General features: G+C 37.0%; 4 protein-coding genes across 6 annotated transcripts in view; 1 reads left to right on the top strand and 3 right to left on the bottom strand.

The window, feature by feature from the left end:
• Positions 1-4,149, bottom strand: part of LOC111465446 (protein ENHANCED DISEASE RESISTANCE 2-like) — a 16,597-nt gene extending 12,448 nt beyond the window's left edge. For both annotated transcript variants that reach the window (XM_023109827.1, XM_023109828.1), the window contains exons 1-8: positions 3,762-4,149; positions 3,551-3,625; positions 3,359-3,412; positions 1,469-1,534; positions 1,188-1,246; positions 656-732; positions 322-447; positions 189-223 (exon numbers count right to left, since the gene is read on the bottom strand). In XM_023109827.1, coding sequence (XP_022965595.1) covers positions 189-223; positions 322-447; positions 656-732; positions 1,188-1,246; positions 1,469-1,534; positions 3,359-3,412; positions 3,551-3,625; positions 3,762-3,995 — 726 coding nt within the window. In that variant the 5' untranslated portion in view covers positions 3,996-4,149. The remainder of the gene's footprint in view (positions 1-188; positions 224-321; positions 448-655; positions 733-1,187; positions 1,247-1,468; positions 1,535-3,358; positions 3,413-3,550; positions 3,626-3,761) is intronic.
• Positions 4,150-6,895: 2,746 nt separating this feature from the next.
• LOC111465671 lies at positions 6,896-8,230 on the top strand. Its single transcript, XM_023110177.1, has one exon. It carries the CDS (start codon positions 7,038-7,040, stop codon positions 7,644-7,646), a length of 609 nt encoding a protein of 202 aa, XP_022965945.1. The 5' UTR covers positions 6,896-7,037; the 3' UTR covers positions 7,647-8,230.
• LOC111465483 (adenylate kinase 5, chloroplastic) lies at positions 8,155-14,395 on the bottom strand. 2 transcript variants are annotated; one of them, XM_023109883.1, is made up of 19 exons: positions 13,954-14,395; positions 13,782-13,874; positions 13,424-13,552; positions 13,201-13,335; positions 12,431-12,577; positions 12,226-12,300; positions 12,000-12,087; positions 11,753-11,790; positions 11,443-11,571; positions 11,120-11,155; positions 10,973-11,053; positions 10,768-10,906; positions 10,283-10,362; positions 10,113-10,178; positions 9,032-9,061; positions 8,850-8,959; positions 8,577-8,714; positions 8,447-8,476; positions 8,155-8,361 (listed from the first exon to the last, which is right to left on the bottom strand). In XM_023109883.1, the coding sequence occupies exons 1-19, from the start codon at positions 14,176-14,178 to the stop codon at positions 8,337-8,339; spliced, it is 1,794 nt and encodes a 597-aa protein (XP_022965651.1). In that variant the 5' UTR covers positions 14,179-14,395; the 3' UTR covers positions 8,155-8,336. The 2 variants fall into 2 exon arrangements, with proteins under 2 accessions (XP_022965651.1, XP_022965650.1); XM_023109882.1 differs by having other exon boundaries at positions 13,782-13,883; positions 13,954-14,394.
• Positions 14,396-15,269: 874 nt separating this feature from the next.
• On the bottom strand, positions 15,270-17,981 carry LOC111465469 (transmembrane 9 superfamily member 11-like). Its single transcript, XM_023109861.1, has 2 exons — positions 17,781-17,981; positions 15,270-17,598 (listed from the first exon to the last, which is right to left on the bottom strand). Exon 2 carries the CDS (start codon positions 17,578-17,580, stop codon positions 15,592-15,594), a length of 1,989 nt encoding a protein of 662 aa, XP_022965629.1. The 5' UTR covers positions 17,581-17,598; positions 17,781-17,981; the 3' UTR covers positions 15,270-15,591.
• Between the last annotated feature and the right edge of the window lie 925 nt (positions 17,982-18,906).

Raw genomic sequence — 18,906 nt, 5'->3', positions numbered from 1 at the left:
TAAAAAAAAAAAAAAAAAAAAAAATCACTGAAGCAGGGCTTGGAAATCATCGAAGTGGCCATTTTAAAGAAAAATCAGGTAGTTGAATCACTCAATTCCTGTTCTTCCGGAGTATCATGTAGATGGAGTTTTCTAAATAAAACTTTAGCATTTCTTTAGGTAATAGGAGGCACAACAATGATCGATACCTTATTGTCAGCAACATCTTCAAAAATTCTAACACCTAAAAGGCCAAAAATAGGGAAAAGTAAAAATAATGAAAGTTCAAATTTGTTCCCTTTAGTACTGCATAAGAGGAAAGTTAACTTAAGACGATGGTACCGTTAAATGTGCGAACGCATTTCCACTGATGTCTTTCAAGTGCATCACCGAAATCCTTTTCAAAGAAGCCATCAGAACCGACATGAGTATTCAAGTTTGTAGAATGATGCAAAAGTGTCTCTGGACCTGGGCATAACAGGTTAAAAATGAATGTAAAAGTGGATTTCTTCTTGCTTCTGATGGAAAAAAGAAACAAAGATATGAAACAGGGTGAAGGAGCAAAAGCCACAGAACCGATTACAAGGTTAAAAACATTTTTAGGAATGAAATATGAATTATGATAACATGAAAGAAAAAATAATAATGTGTGTATTATTCGTAAAAGGTACCTCACCTTGACCAATTTTTATTAGCTTTCTTAATCCATGTGCATAACGTCTAACTCGATGTCTGTGTCCGTCCAGATTTATCCTTTCCATACCATGAAAATTGATCAACGATCAGAAATCAACCAAGAATTGCAGAGAATTAAGCTGGTTAAATGAACAGTTAGGCCAGAAAAGAAACAATAAGACATGAAAGAACCCCAGAAATAGAACACCAGTGATACTCAGGTGCAGATCGAAACATCCAATTGAACCAAGCCAATGTCACAAATAGATATCAAATTGTAACTATTTTCCAAGCCTAGCAGTTATGTCTTTATCATGTCGTTCGACCATGGGAAGCTTCCTACTATTACATAATTATAATGGTGAAGTTAACAACATATACTATCCGTGGGTCGTCGTTCTTTTTTCTTTTTTGTTTTTTTCTATTTTACCATTATTATTATAAACAGGGAACTCAAGCATCTGGATTACAATTGCACCAAAACTGAATCAGCGCAAACATTCACGCAGAGATTGCTAAGTAAAAATGCTTACTCTTCCTCCATGTTCAGTTTCTCTCGGGGATTACCTCCTCTGGAGAGTTCATACTCAGCCTATCAAGTTAATACTCAATCAAATAAAGACAAGTTAAATAGTCATTGTACCAATTCTAACATTACAAATTACAGGTAATGATAAATTGTATTCTTGTTGTATTCTTCCAAGTTGTATTCTTGTTAACAGGTAATGATAAATTGTTACCTGTTCTTGTTACCTTTATTGCCCATCCAGACATGAAATACTATAAATTAACCTTCCAAATGAGATTTTGGTACCTGTTGCTTGGCATGATCAAATGCCTCCATCCATTTTCTGACCTCTCCAGCCGTAGCACAAGCAATCTTAAGCAAAAGAACACACATGCGATTTAGATTTTTGTCCACTAAGAAAAGGAAGTTTCATTGATTGTTAACATCATCTTAAACATCGGTTTCAATGATAGTTTAATGTAATCATAATTTGAAATAAGGGATTTATTTATATTGGTAAGGTTTCCAAAACTCGAACTTCTCTAAAACTAATGGAAGCAACTTTTTTCCACTTAACCTGATGGCTTCCTCCTCCCCACCTCAAGCCCCTTCAAACCTTAGCAACTTGCCAAAACTTTTTGGATAGAAAAGAAAGACGAGGAAATGTTTGAATCAAAGTTAAGCCAACTATCCTTAGCGAGGATCTCGATACCGTTACTAGAAAGACATGAAGGAGATTAAAAATGCATATGCCTCATACAATTTGGCTGACTTGAAATAAATGGCATGGAAAGAGGATCCCAATTTAGCAATGGTAGAGGTGAACAAAATGGAAGCAAGAATGCTGACTGCCATCCTGTAAAATTTCCAAAGCTTCATGAACAATTTCCAAAGCTTGACCGAAATCCTTACACTTGCAACAAAATAATCTATTGCTTCTTTGAATCCAAAGTGACAAAAGGAGAAATTTAGATACATACTTCTGGAGCACTCTAATTTGCCCTTTTAACCATTCATCCATAAGAACTTCATGAAGCAACTTGGAGGTTGTCTTTAAGAGAGTATCAAGCTCAACTACAACTATTACACAACAAGTATCGGATTTTTCTACCCAAACTACATTGAGCACAAAAATTGTCTAGATGTTTGTCGCTAGAGCTACAATTAAGACATTTTCTGATGAGTATCTCCTTGTAGCTTATCCTTGGTGTTCGGCCTTCAGCACACATTAGACTAAAGGAAGAGCTGGACTCTTTTTTGATAGTTCATCTCTCAGGTAGTAATCTATTTGTCCAGACTTTAGGATTTTCCTCTTAAGCTAGAAACAACTTACTCAGGAGAAGCCGCCCAAGTTTTTTAAATGTCAGATCAAACAAACTTTGAAGGCCTCCTCTCATTTTGTGGTGAACATATGTAACAACTTAAGCCCACCGCTAGCAAATATTGTCATTTCCAGGTTTTCCCTTCTGAGCTTCCCCTCAAGGTTTTAAAACGCATCTACTAGGGAGAAGTTTCCACTCCCTTATAAAGAATGCTTCGTTCTTCTCTCCAACCAATGATGGATCTTACAATCCACTCTCCTTGGGAGCCTAGCGTCCTCGCTGGCACATCGCCAGTGTCTGGCTCTAATTCCATTTGTAACGGTCAAAGTCCACCGCTAATAAATATTGTCCTCTTCGGACTTTCTCTTCTGAGCTTCCCCTCAAGATTTTAAAACGCGTCTACTAGGGAGAGGTTTCCACTATCTTATAACGAATGTTTTGTTCTCCTCTCCAACCAATTTGGGATCTCACAATCCACCCCCCTTGGGAGCCCAGCGTCCGGTGTCTGGCTCTGATACCATTTGTAACAGTCCAAGTTCACTGTTAGCAGATATTGCCCTTTTCGAGCTTTCCCTTCTAGACTTCCCCTCAAGGTTTTAAAAAGCGTCCATTAGAGAGAGGTTTTCACTCCCTTATAAGGAATGGTTCATTCTCCTCTCCAATCAATGTGGGATCTCACAGCATAACTCGTGTGACAAAACTTTTTTTGTTGGAAATTCCCTTAGACATGAAATATAGAGAAGTTTCTTTTATGTGATCCAATTCACAAGGGGGGAGAAGCGCAAAATGATGCCAAAAACAAAATAGCAATAAGGATAGTTATATTTCAAACACGATGATAATGAAGATAAGTTCGAACGAAACTATCACTTACTTCTCCTTTCTTAGAATCATCCAGTCGATTATAAATTCGTAATACATAAACATCCTGCAATAACAAACACAATCACCAATGTGTAGCTCCCATTATTTTCCATAGATCATCAAGATTTGAATATAATGATACAATGAGATCATCAAACAATCTTATACAATGAAAATGATAAACGATATACCATTCCCTTACCCCATGGTTAACTTTTCGACGTCCCAGCTCTTCGACCATAAGCGATGGCCCGACAACACCCCTCCTAATAGGTTTCTAAAACAGAGTACACCATTTCATACAATTAGCCTAAACCCAATAGAACAGAATAGAATAATCATTCGCAGGCACATTCATCCAACCTAACATTAAAAAGAAAAATTAAAGAGAGAAATGGAAAGAAGAGGCTTACAATGCCGGGATTCTCATGAGGATCGCGCTTATACAACTCAACGTATTTACGACGAATAAAGAGAAATCGAAGATGGCAATACTCATGCCCTATAGAATTAAATCCAATATGATACACCCAACCGAAATACTCAGACGAACCCCTCTCCTCCAGTCCTCCTCCGCCGCCGCCGCTAAAACTATGCCCCGACACCTCGCTCTCGCTTCCCGCCTTTTGCAACGGCAATGCCTCCATCCCTAGAACTCCCGCCGGCGGGAAAATTAGCGGTGTTTTTGATCGGAAATCTACGTGAAGCAAGGAAGAAGGCGAGGTGAAAACGAAATCGGAAGGGCTCCAAGCTGTTTGGATATTGGAAATCGAGGATTAAATGCAGGAAAATGGAGGGAGATGGAACTGCCTCCCCCCTCCTCAAACTACGAATGACGACAAAAGGTTGAAAATCAATCCACGTCAGACCTTTGACCGACCAACTAACTAACCAACGAAAAACCGTTGCCTCTCTTTTTTTTTTTTTTTTTTTTCTTTTTTTTATCTCTTTTTTTTTTTTTTTGTTAAAAATAACTAATTAATTTCAATCATCAAACTTATTATTTTAATCTTTATATATTTTTATTACAAATTTTGTTTGCCCGTTTAATAATCAAATTTTCATGAAAGTTATTTATAAAAATAATAATAAATCGAAGAATAAAACAAATAATAGTAGAATTAAAAGCTAAAATTTATGAAATAATTAATATATTTTTATGTCAATTAAAATACTAACAAATATTTATAAATAAAATATATGGGTTAAGATTTGAATCAAGAACTTTTTTATAAAAAAAATATATGATCTAATAGTTGAATTAAATTTAATTAATATTAATTACATGATTTTTATGTTGATTTTATACCTATCTAGAATTTATAAATTAATTTAATATTAACGACGTGATTTTTTATGTTAAATTTATGACTATATGTATAAATTATACCTTAAAAAAATTGGAATATAAATTAAGAGTAGTTGTCCATCTTTAATTCAGACGAGCCCATTTTTTTCTTTTTGATTTGGAAGATGGATATTGCGTTGGAAAAATACATGATTTTCAGTACGTCTCTGGATAGGGTCCCACAAGTCTAGATAATTGATGAGTGGTTCTTTCACACGAGAAGCGAAAATCTTTTAACACCACAAGCTACAGTGTTCAACAGTATGTCTATCGATTTGTCTTTAGAAAATAATTGGTTAATTATTAAATCTTTTGATAAAATATCACCTTAAATTTTTTTTAAAACCTCGTAAATAATCTTGCTGTCATTATCATGTTTTAAAAATATTAATAAATTCTCAAAATTAATATTGATTTTAGGGTTTTTGATCTTTTTTTTAATGTTTTTTAAAATAATATTAACAATAAAAATAAGAAATTTTTTTAACTTTAAAATAAAAATAAAAATAAAATACTAAAATTTAATAGTAAGAATTATATTTTTAAATTTTTTAAAGATATTAGTGACTATTATTGAAATTTATAAAAAAGGTAAAGATATTTTTAAATAAAATATAAATTTAGAGATATTTTTATTAATTTAATATTTATTTATTATAGAGGTAATTTGACAGATAGGTCGGCCACGTCTTTTGGTCGGCGGATGGATCGCCACATAATCCTCTTCATTTCCTTTTTCAGCTCAATAAATTTATGGAATTAAATACTACGTGGCGTCGTGGACCCATTATTTATGGGAAATAAATTATTTACATTTATATCTCTCCTACGTGTAAACCATTATTTTTATTTTCTTTTCTTTTTAACGCTAAATAATTGATTTTTTTTTAATTTGAAATTAATACTTTATTTATTTATTTTTACCTTTTAATAAAATACGTGTCATCGAGTTATGCTTATCTTTTCTTTTTAAAAAAAACTCTTAAAATAATATTTTATATTTACGGAGAAATAAACTATTTTCTATTAAAATAAGGCTGCCGATGTATATATGGCATGACTGTTACACGTGAAGACATTCATTACGAAGTTACATACTTACACGTTCATTGTAATGTGGCGGAAAATAAATAACACAAATTAAAATAAAACAATGAAAATAAAGTATTTGTTTTGATCTTACCAACGTAGATGCATCTACCCTAGATGGCTATCATCACGACGTCGTCATCCGTGCATAGGAGTTTTACATGGTCTTGATTTCTACTTCTAATTTGGGTAAAATTGAATGTATAATACTTCTCTACATACGAGCCATGTATGTCATGGAACCCTAGGCAAGCTCGAATACGTATTCCTAATCCTAGCCTTCGACTTGGTTGTCATCACGACGACATCGTCCGTGCATAGGGGCTTTACATGACCTTGGTCTCTACTTCTAGTCTAGGTGAAATTGAATGTGTAGTACTTCTCTACACACGAGCCATGTATACACACATGGAACCCTAGGCGAGCTCAAACATGTGCTCCTAGTTCTAGCCTTCGAGTAACGAACACTCACGTTGTCGGTATACTAGGAAGGGAAGGGAGCGTGAATAGTATTGTGGTGTACACAATACCGTATCATAATATTGTAGTGTACGTGTCCATACTAGTCATAGCGATATCTGATACCGTATCCCAATACACATGAATATACAATATGCATAAAATATTTTATTTTATTTTATTTTATTATAAGCTCATATGGAAATTAAAATAGTGGAAAATATCTTAAAAAAAGATACATCCATTTAAAAAAACCAAAGTCGGTTCAGTTGACTCGAACCAACACGTGGCAAGATCAGGAGGTTTCTACGAACATCACGACAAGCGCGGTTCTTTTCTTGCAGGCGTCGCTTTACCTTTTTTAATATTTTTTATTTTGCAAGTTTGTCCTCCTTTTCTTCCTTAATTACAAATTAGCCACACCTTTTGATTTAATTTTAAAACGATGTCGTTTAAACCTTTATGCAAAATATATATTAAATATGGAGAAGGAAATTAATTAACCGTACCAATGAAATTCGTCCGTGACACATCTAATATCAACTACGGGTAACCCACGTCATACCCACTAAGGCGGTTCACGATCACACGTGGTGTACGTGCGAAAACCCTCACGAGAAATGTCTATATAAACCACATTTCAAGTTCCGATTATGCATCCCTCAAATGTCTCTGTTCTTCTCTTGATATTCCGTCCCCATTTTGTTCTTCTCTTTCTCTCTCTTGTTTGATTTGTTGTTTCTCTCTCCTTTCTTCCATTTTTTTCTTTTGGATTTTGTGATTCTGAAGATATATGGCTACTACCGTGATCCTTCAGCCGCAGGATTGCCTTGGGAACGGGTTACGCCACCAAGGTCTGGTTCTATCGTCTCCGCCTTTGAAATCGCGGCGGAATTCTAACCGTATTAGTTCTAGTTCTTCTTCTGCAAACCCTAATTTTAATCAGGACGATGCGACTTGTTCCGGTAGGCGGCGGAGTTCGGAGGTGGGAGTTAAGGCTAACCGTCGAGTGAATAGAGGTCGGAGTCGGGTGATAGAGACGTCCACGGCGGCGAAGATTTCACCGAAGAATCTGGTTATGGGACAAGTCAAGATCTTGAAGCGTGGAGAGATGTTGTGTCCCGATGGAGGTGTTGGTGATGGTGGTAAGAGGATGTTGGAATCGAAGGTTGAGGATTTGGATTTGGTTTTGGGATCGACTGATCGGTTGGGTCCAGACCCTGATTTGATGCAGAAGCAGGTTGTATTTTCGGAATTGAAGGTTGCCGATGGGATCTATGCTGGATCGGGTGCGTTCTTCGCTTCGCCGCCTCCGAGTTCAGTGCCATTGCCGTCCTTTTTAGGTAAGAACGGTACTGCAACTAATGATCTGCGGCGGTTGTTGCGACTTGATTTGGACTGATCACGTCGGAACAACAGAAGTGAACAATCCAGAATAATATGGGTTTTGGTCACTTGATTTGGACCGATCACATCGGAGCAACAGAAGTGAACAATCCGGAATATGGTGTATGGGTTTGGTTTGGTATGGTATGGTTTGATTACTCCAGGGTGTAGTAATGATAGAATATGAAGTGATGTGCTCTTTTCGATGGCGATTGTTCGGTATACCTCGGCATCTCCCTTTATTTTTTCAACAGGAAGATGCTTGAGTTGCGAGCAGATGAACTGGCTGAAGTGAAGCAACATGACAGTTCTTCTAGGTTTACTATAACTCAGATCAATTAGGGTTTAGCTGGTTTTTTTCTTTCTCATAGAATATATTGTCTGCTTTGAGCGTTTTCATTGTAGTAGTTGGTAATCTTTGTTGGTGGCTTGGTTTGTGTTTTCTTAGGAGACAAATAGCTTTTAAATTTGGTGTGGGTTTTCCTTTTAGGAGCTCTTAGATATTGCCTTGACTATGCTAGGTACCAGAATTTGTTGTTCTTTGTATCTTTGCTTTGTTTCTTCAAACAGATTTGATTGTATAAACGTAGTATTTCCTTACCTTCTCTGTACATGGGTTGTGACTAGAATCTACTTCGCATGTAACTCCATGGCTGCTCGGTTCTTTGGTAGACATGGTCTAACTGAAGATATCATCTTCATAACCTCAAAAGATGCCACTCAGGAAGCCCCTGAATTAGTCAAAAAATTGAATTTAATCTGGGCTGATCAACAAAGAGCAACTAGTATTTTCACGTTACAGGGGTATGTTCTTACCAGATTCCAGATGATTTCTTCTCTGCATTTCTGCAAGTATTTGGAATGTAATTGCAGTGATTAGATCAGGCGGCGGATTTTGGTAATAAAGTTTAAAGGATGAAGTGTTCTTATTTTTTGTTCATCTTACCTTTCTTTTCCTTGGAAGGCATCATTGATATCATCAGTGGACGGCCTGGTGGGATACTTGGTTAGGAGAACATACCTTTCCTTACCAGAAGGTTCATCCACCCTTTTGTAGAGCTCATAACCATATGGGTGAGACATCCTAAAACAAAGAGTTGGGGATCAAAGCATGATCATGGTTGTATCTTAAACTAATGGTAAAAGACGGATTTTGATTCAAATACACTGGTGATAGGAAATCATTGAAAATCTTACATTTGTTGGTGTTTTATTTTACCTGAGAGCTCCCATGATTGGATACTGCGTTCCTGCATAATAGAGAAGCCGAAAGAAGTAACAGATTTGGAATGATGCTGCATACTCCAGCCTCTTGTCACGGCCCATCGTCTAATAAGGATGGGAAGGGTTAGAACTGAATTATACTCGGAAGTAACTCCAATTGATTTTTTTAATACTCACTTGCATGATACCACTCGAACCAGGTAAATCCTGAAAATTGAAAGAAGTTAAAGCCAAGTTATACGATAAACAACTAAAAAGTAGCAGTAGGGTTAGCAGCGATCCAATTCACAATGAAGGTCTGCTTTTTTACATGAATGGAGTGATCAAAGCTGTACTATGAAGAGAGGACATGTAATTGGTGTACTACAAGAATTGCCACATCTATGATTTTTTCTCGTTCACCTTGTTCCACAACTAGCTACTGGTGAGAAACTGTGTTTCATGTGTTTGTTGGGTGTCTCGAGTTTTACCCGTCTTCCATTTCTTTTGATGGAAAATCGAGCTTTCCATATAAACAGACAGCCCAACCAACCTAACGATCTAGACAAAAGGGTTTCAATCCAGAAAGGTAAGACCTAACTAGTAATTAAGAAGTCCTAGTAAACCAACACCTAAAGAGATAGGTTAAACCAAAGAGCCATTAAACCTAACTAGAGATTGAAAAGATCTAACATCGATTGGAGAGAAGAACGAGTGCCAGCAAGGACGTTGGGCTCGAAGGGAAGTAGATTGTGAGATCCTACATCGATTAGAGAGGGGAACAAAACATTCTTTATAAGGGCATGGAAACCTCTTCCTAGCAAACACGTTTTAAAAACCTTGAGGGGAAGCCTGAAAAGTTAGATAGATGGTGAGATCTCACATCATTGGAGAGGGTAATGAAACATGCTTGATAACAACGTGGAAACCTCTCCCTAGCATATGCATTTTAGAAACCTCGAGGGAAACCCCAAAGAGAATAATATCGGCCAGCGGTAGATTTGGACCGTTAAGAATTTACTATTTGCTATAAAACCAATATAGTACTATTCAACTATGATTATTGTCAAATGGAAGTACTAATGAAGACTGAAAGATAGTATTTTTTTTCTATCCAGTAGTTTCTACTCAACTTTTTTTTTACTTAGGGCTTCTATCATATCCTCAGGATTTATTTCTTGTCACTTGATTCGTTTTGGTTTACAGGTGCCTAGAAGTTAGGACAGTGTTCCTATCAGCAAATTAAATCATACCAACATAGGATCACTTAGAAACTTGCCTTGAGTCTGGGATTTACAAGAATAACAGGTCTGTCACCAGCTGCATCTGTCATCGCTTTCATATCCTGCATTAACTTGACATCGTTATCTTCACAAAGCTTCATCCTTAATCAAACAGTTCCATTTTCCTACTAAACGGAGTCGACAAAATCTATGATGAGTAGCTTACATCAATGATACAATTTCCAACAGCATTTTGAGGAGCCACTAAAATAAACATGTCATCTTGCTCGTCAACTTCTTTGGCACCTGCAGTTAGGAAAGAATATGAAAGATCTGAACGTCAGGTTGGAACAAATATTGTGAAGTCTATATCAAATGCAAAATCTTTTACACGCGAATGACGAAATGCATTGTAAATTAGACAGTTTAAAGATTATCTTCATGATAATGAAACGTGTTTCTTCATGGTGATCTTCAAAAAGAGACGTATACAGCGCAAGAATAGAAAGGTATGCCCCCTCAAAGGTATAATTTCTAGTTCCTATAGGTAAGAATCGACATGAATATGTACTGTTTTTGGCTATTCTGGAGAAGTTTTGAGGGAAATCATTGAGGAATTATGTAGGAAGGCTCATCTTTTCTGAGATTAACATGCAGGTGCAAGCAAACTAAAGATGCACAAACGAATCTTTCAAAAATTGAGTGCAGTACCAATTGAACCAATCTTGACAAAGGTCCCCAAAGCCCCATATTCGCCCCAGTCCATGTATTCTAAGATTTTCCGAGTTCCAGCAAGCTGCAGCGGCATTCCAGAAAGTGCACCTTCCCCCATGGATCCTTGAATGCATACCTAGGAGATGAAGTTTCAGATGGTGGTCACGAGCACTCCGATCTTGAGGGAAATCAGAAAAATTACCTTGACACGTTTTCCATCATCAGCAAATGAAAGGGCAATGGTCCGAATAAGTTCCATAAGAGTGCCTATTCGATAGACATCCTGTGCATTGCAGATGCGGTTAACTCAGATCGTTTTTAGGAGAATCAGGAGGAGTAAGCTTCCTACCATTTCAGGGTTAAGCTCTGGAATATTAATCTCCACCTGTTCATTGAGATTCAAAACAAACAAAAATGATCAGCTTTAGAAGTTACACCAACCAATGCCTCGCACCGCTTGGTGACTAGCTCTGATACCATTTGTAACAGTCCAAGCCCACCGCTAGCGGATATTATCTGCTTTGACCCGTTACATATCGCCGTCAGCCTCACAGTTTTAAAGTGTATCAGAGAGGTTTCCACTCCCTTAAAAGGAATGTTTCGTTCTCCTCTCCAATCGATGTGGGACCTAACAATAATCTTGTGTGAATAACAATAAGGTTAACACCAAACCTTTAATCTAGTTCTACCATCTTTTACAGCGCGTTTGGTGCCTTCAAGCACATCATCATAAAAATATTTCCTGATTTCTCTGGAGTGAGGAATGTTATTCAATCTAGTTGGTATCCCTCTCCAGCTATCCTGTAAAAAGAGAATATCAAACATTTTTAAGGGAACCTATATATTTGAGGGATTCTTGTTAAATATCAAACATAAGCTTATATACTTGAGGGAACCTTATTATAGTGTCTATTACGAACACGTGAATTCGGGAAAATAACGAACAATTCAAATTTCCTATTCTCAATCATACAGAGCATACCTGAGTTGAAGTACTCTTCAATCCAAGGGTTGATTTCCCTAATACACAAGAAATGCAGGGGGAGATTTGAAAATTATAAAAATAAAACTCAATCCAGATATAGCTTCTCTTATATGGAAAAGAAATGTCCTAGTAAGAGCAGGTCGAACCTTTCAAAGCGTCGGCGTTGACATTAAATCTAAACTTATAATTTCTAAACTATCCAGTAAACATTTTTAATGAATTCCATGAGAACACAAACAATTACCTAACTTCGTAGCTTTTTCTTTTTGTATCTGTGATAACAATGATGATATTTCTTCAAAAATTTCTTCTTTAGGACTGCTTCCATCGATCTATATTCACAGGATTAATAAGCATTATGATCAATAGAATTTAATATGCACAGACGAAACAGAGGTTAGAAATAAACGCTGGAATTAAACAGAGGATATAGACATAGATATGTATGAGAAGAACGCCTAATAAACTACCTTCTTTGTAATACTCGAGTACACTGGTGCTATTGCTTCTGCATTACGCTTGTAAATTTCCAAACGCTGCTTCACCTAAACAGAAATCATATAAATAAACGTTAAAAAATCCAAAACAAGCCTATAGCAAGCCAGTTAGACAAGCAAAAACAAGTCTAGAATAGCTTTCTGAGAATTTTTAAACAATTTCTTAGAAATAGCTAACTTTTTCCTCAGTATCATCAGGTCGAGTGACAAGTCTCCCTTTAATTTCCTCTGTTTCCGGGGGAAAATATTTCAGATGGTAAATCTTCCCCGTCTCTGGGTCGAGCCTTCGACCAACGCATCTGTCGATTAGAATTTCATCAGGAACCTGAGTATTAGAAATGTAAATCAAATATAAATACAGAAATGGTTATCTAAACACACGCACACACACAAGTTTGTTATTGACCGCACTGATAAACTGAAGAAGAAATTTGACTCAACACAAGAGCCAACTTCTTGTGTGATTAACACATATAACGCCACCCCTATAAACTTGTGGCAGATTCACAGTATTATTATGATACTCTGTTTCTTCTTTCAAGAGTACATTAGAAGTTAAAAGGAAGACGCAGGATAGCTAGCATCAGTTACAGATTTAATCAAAATAACTCGCAAAATGACTGCTTCATTGATGTTAGGAATCACGTCCCTCCACAATGGTATGATATTATCCACTTTGAGCATAAGGCCTCACTCCAATGGAGATATATTCCTTACTTATAAACTCATGATCATTCCCTAAATTAGTCAATGTAGAACTCTCCCTCCCAACAATCTTCAACAATGGATGCATGAAAAACATCAGATAAGAACTAATTCTAGAGGGTGCCAAGAACTTTCCCAAATTTCCAATTTAGGTTCATTAAATCCTTCATGCAACTTTTTCACCACCATCAAAAACAAAACACTAAAGCCTCAACATAGGATATTAGTATGCAGTGTACATACATCCAAAATAAGATAAATATCTGGTTTAATCTGCAGCTTCTGCAAACTTTCTGCTTGCAAAAGGGTTCGTGGAAATCCATCTAAGAGCCACCCCTTCTCGGTTGCATCTTCACCTGATAACCGTGTTGTAACCATCTACAAACCAAAATAAGCTCATTATATGAATATTGCACAAACAAGAAAGTAACATTCAAGCTAGAAAGAGCTTAGATCCACATCCTACAGCAGTCACAATTTCATCAGGAACAAGCCGTCCAGAATTCATGAATTCTTTTGCTTTATTGCCAATTTCTGTCCCAGCTGAAATTTCTGCTCTTAATATGTCGCCAGTTGATATGTGCACCAAGCCAAACTGAAGAATGAAGAGAAATCAGTGAAGGAAGTACATATGATGCTTTAAAAAAAGAGACATTCTATGAGAAATTCCATGTGCCAGTTTTAGAACTGTCTTGAACTTCAGAGTTTACAATAAGATGATCAGGGAAATTAAAATTTCTTGTTCTGGTAACTGATAAGATTTCCTTCTTGTTGAATAATTCATGTTCAGAATCACCACAAATCACTAAAAGAACTTCAATTACCTTCTGAACAATCAACTCACACTGAGTTCCTTTACCGGAGGCCGGCGCACCTGATATCATAACCTTCAGCTGCTCCCCAGCTGCACATTTCACCTTCAGTCCCTAGCAAACACACAATCTCAAATCATATAACGAAACTCAACAACAGAATCCAGAAATCCAGAAATCAAACCTTAAATTCAGGGCTTCGCTTCAAATGGAGGTCACCAAAGACATGGGAAGAGCGAAGGCGAGTGGAGAAAAGTGAGGATGGTCGAAGATAAAGAGAAGAACATGAAGAAGAAGAAGAAGAAGAAGAAGAAGAAGAAGAGGCGAGAGAAGATATGGAAAGAGGCGAGATGGAGGGGGTGGAAGAGACATTGCTGGATTGAAGGGAACAAAATGAAGTGGGCACCATTATTGCTCGGTTTGTGCTCTGATTACGCCATGAAAGTTGCAGAATCTGCAACTGGGAGTGGAATTGGGTGAAGGGATTTTAGTGGCGTAGTTCAAAGGGAGGATTGAGGAAGCTCCATGGGAGGAATTTTCCGGGAAAATTTGAAGAGAGAATCGTGATGTTGTTAGAGGATGTGGATGAACCCGCGCTCGACAAACAGATAAGTGGGGAATGGCCAGTAGGGATCGATGGAGGAGAGCAATCGGTTAAAAATTTCAAAGTTATTCTTAAGTTCAAACGGTTAATACTCTATTTCAAAAATAAATTCAATGAATACTTTTAGATTTTTTTTATTTTTCTATTTTAAGGATAGAATTGATAATAATTTTAATATGAAAGAAAATATGGATCACCTCTTGGTAGATTATTATCTTGATAAGATCAAAGGGTTTGAAATTCACGAGCTAAACTATAACAGCCCAAGTCCGCCATTAGTAGATATTGTCCGCTTTGACCCGTTACGTATCACCATCAGATTTACGGTTTTAAAACATATCTAATAGGGAGAAAGTTATACACCCTTATAAAAAATGTTTCGTTCTCCTTTCCAACTGAGATGAGATTAAATGTTTTGTTCCCCTCTCTAACTTAGGTACTTAAGTGAGATTTTACAATCCACCCGCTTGTGAGCCAACACAGTCACTGGCATGTGGCACACCGCCCAATGTCAGACTCTAATACCATTTGTAAGAATCCAAACTCGTTTATAGATATTGTCCACTTTGGCCCTTGTGAGCCAACATAGTCACTAGCATACCGCCCAATGTCATACTCTTATACCATTTGTAAGAATCCAAACTCACTTTAGCACTTGTGAGCCAACATAGTCACTGGCACACCGCCCAATGTCAGACTTTTATATCATTTGCAACTCACTGCTAATAGATATTGTCCATTTTAAAACGCATTTATTAGGAAGAGGTTTCTACACCCTTCTCCAACCGACGCGGGATCTCACATAAATATTCAACAAATACGATAACATTGATTCATTTAGCTCAGCTCAATTGAAGTACATAAACACTGTAACAGACCAAGGAATGAATCAAATATATGAAGGACAAGTGAAATGAAGTGTACATATACTAATAAAACCCCACATAATTTGTGTTACAAACTACCATTAAAACATCTAAGAAAGCAAATGAAAATCTATTTGTATTGTATCATATCATAATCCAGGCAACAATCTCTCCCTTAAAACACAAAGAAAATACATCAGAACTCGACGGTATTATTCATGTCTCGCAAGCGTTTGAAATGAATCGACGAAAACTAATATATCATATTATGTCATATCATAATAATCAAACAATCCATACAATTCTACTAAACTGCCTGCCACTGATCTTCTGCTGTTTCTAAGAAACTCCATCAATCCAACTTCACTGAAGAGAATAAGTAATGAACAAACCAGAATGAGGAAAGAAACCCGATCGTACCGGTTGCGAGCATGATCGCGAACACCATTAGAAGGGAGTATCCGAGGTAAAGGGTCGAAGAGACCGGTCCGCTCAGGCTCTTGAGATCAAAGATCAGATAGTTAATGGAATACAAGAAGATGTATATGGCAACTGAACCAGATGCAAAGAAGGACTTCCACCACCATTTCCAATCCTCCACACACAGATGCATGTAGGTAAGAACTAAAGATACTTCAGCGCAAACCACCACGAGAAGGACCAAGACAATGAAGAGAAACCCGAAAACGTAGTACACACGACCCATCCAGATACTAGACATGATGAAGAACAGCTCGATGAATAGCGTTCCAAAAGGAAGAGTGCCAGCACCAAGAACTAACAACCAGGATGGATATTTCTGAGCAGGGATTTCACGAGGGATTTGGTTAGTACGAACCGGGTACTCGATATGAGACGCTTTGGCCCCGAGGTAACCCCCAACGAGCGTCAGTGGAACCGATATGCAGAACCAGAGCAAGAGCAGAATAACAAAAAGGGAAAACGGAATGGCTCCAGTGCTATGACTACCCCATAAAAGGAAGTTCAGAGTGGTTAAGATCAAAAAGGCAATACCAGGAAAGAAGCAAGAGACCTTCCATGAGACAGAAATCCATCCTTTGTTGTCACCACAACCCATTGTCCTCCACAAACGAACAGCGACATAACCAGCTGCAACGCCGAGAATCATATAGAAAAACAGCATACCAGTAATGAGGGCTCCACGAGACGCTGGCGACATGAATCCGAGGGCTGCAAATAATATCGTCACAACTGCCATTCCAAGAATCTGAACCCCATTACCAACCATGATACACAACAGTGACGAATTCGAGGGAGCTCTAAAGACATCACCAACAACAAGTTTCCAGCCAGATAACTCCTCATTCATCTGTGCTTGAGCCTCCTTGTCGAGCTCCTCATAACGAGTCAGATCCCTCCGAACAGTCCTCAAGAAGATAACAAAAACAATACCAGCAAGAAAAGTAATCACCATCATCGAATTCATGATCGAGAACCAATGGACTTTGGATCCCTCCATCTTAAGATAAGCATCCCACCTAGATGGCCATTTGATATCACTCTCCTCGAACATAACTTCATATGTAAAAGCAATAGGCACTCCTTCCTTGATCGGCATCGATACAGTGGTCGGATCACACTGTATCGCATTAGGATATGTTTGGTACATTTTCAAGTCCTTCACCTGTTCGATATTGTGCACAACGCTACAAGGAACCACCTCAAACCCAACAACCATATATCCAGGAATATCAGATCCCTCTTTCCCAATCGTCGGGATCAACTCAGCAGCATCACCAGTGCCCATTACGCGAGCCATATCGGCCTCCTCGTATTTATGAACAAGAACCTTGAATTTCAAATGGTTAAACACATAATAAGCATCTTTAACCTTAACCCCAACTGGATAACCAGTCCACCGCAGAACATAGCCTTCCTTCTGAGTATAACGGATCGCAGGTAAATTGTCAAGAATCAAATTAACCTGATACATTTCATCAATTCTCTCCTTCATGATCTTAAATTGATCAGATGTCAATGGACCTGAAGAACACGTAAAGATATCCGTCTGATTTGTAAACATCTTAAACTGGTATGGCGAGTTTTCAATTCGATCTCCCATCAGAAGCTCACCAAGATTCTCGGCACTGTCCTTAACACCCTCTTTAGGCTTACAAAACGGCAAACTATAATATCCAAATGGCAATTCGGTCTCGATAGAAGTAAGAGAATTAACCTTCACCGACAACAAGTCGCCCACAACGTATTTGTGGGGGTAGCTACCAGGAAGGTAAAATCCATATCCGAGTTGAAAAATCAAAGAACAAGCTAAAACCAAGATCCGAAATCGACTTAACAACTTCATTCTCGACAGACCCATACTCGATTTGAATCGGATCTGAAAACCCCAGATTCAAGAAATATCAATGCCGAATCAAAACAAGCAAATAGACAATGATTTAATCGAATTCGTAATGAATTCAAGAACAAATACTACAAAAAATTAGGGATGAAAATAGAAAAAACGGGAAGTTATATCAAAATGCCTCGAAATCTTTTGCAAGAAATGAACCGACTGACCTTTGTACAGAGATCTGAACGGTCCCTCACGAGAAGGGAAATGGGAAACAGCTGCGGCGGCAGAGATGGAGGAAGAAGGCAAGATTTGGAAACCGAAGAAATTGCTATGGCGGAAGAGACAACTCTGTAGAAGGCGAAACGTCCGTATATAACGAGCAAAGAAAATTTTCCGTTTCTGGGGCCTGCCGATTGCCGGACTCGTTTTCCTTTGCATTTATTATTATTTTATTTAATTGAAAACTAGCCCACCTATTTTTCCAAAATTTTATTTTAAAAATAACCTTAAAATTTAAAAATTAAAAAAAAAAAAAAAAAAAAAAATCTTAGAATTAAGCGGGACAGAGTGAGCTTATCTTAGTGATGACCATTCCAACTTCAAATTTTTTAGTTAAATGTATAATATGTATTTCTTTAAATTATAACCTAACAATTCTATCGCTCGCTCATTGAAGTGACCTTAGTTCAGTGGTAACGAGTTCGAAAATTAAAATCTTGTATTGTAAGATCCCACATCAGTTGGAGTGGAGAATTACCGGACGTTGGTAGATTATGAGGACGCTGGAAAGCTCCCACATCAATTTGAGAGGGGAATCAAACATTAGATGTGGAAATTTCTCTCTCGTGGATACGTTTGAGGGGAATCCCGAAAGCCCAATTAGGACAATATATGTTAGTGGTGGACTTTAGCTATTACACGTAACCCATTTACATGTGAGAGCAAATATTCAAACCTCAAATATATATATTTTTTTAGATATATAATATTTTAACCAACTAAATTATATTTATTGTTATAGAAAAGAAAATAAATAATATCGAGAAACATATGGAAGTTTATTTATTTATTTATTTATTTATTTTTATTTTGTTTATCAATAATATAAACAAAAATAATAATAATAATACAAAAGTAGCTTAGATTAAGGTAAGGTCCAAAGTTTAGGCTTTCAAATTAATGAAATTTAAGATTAATTAGACATTAAGGTTTCTGTTACATTTAATGCACATTTGACCAAACATAAAATACTTTACTTTTTTTTTAATAAAATCAATTAAATAATTTTAAAATATTTAAATATTGTTCGAAAAAAATTGTGAATAAATCCACCAGTAAAATTGAATTTTT

Source organism: Cucurbita maxima, unplaced genomic scaffold (genome assembly GCF_002738345.1).
Source record: "Cucurbita maxima cultivar Rimu unplaced genomic scaffold, Cmax_1.0 Cma_Scf00029, whole genome shotgun sequence".
Lineage (NCBI taxonomy): Eukaryota > Viridiplantae > Streptophyta > Magnoliopsida > Cucurbitales > Cucurbitaceae > Cucurbita > Cucurbita maxima.
Note: the sequence above shows the minus strand (reverse complement) of the source record. Positions and strands in the feature narration are given on the sequence as shown.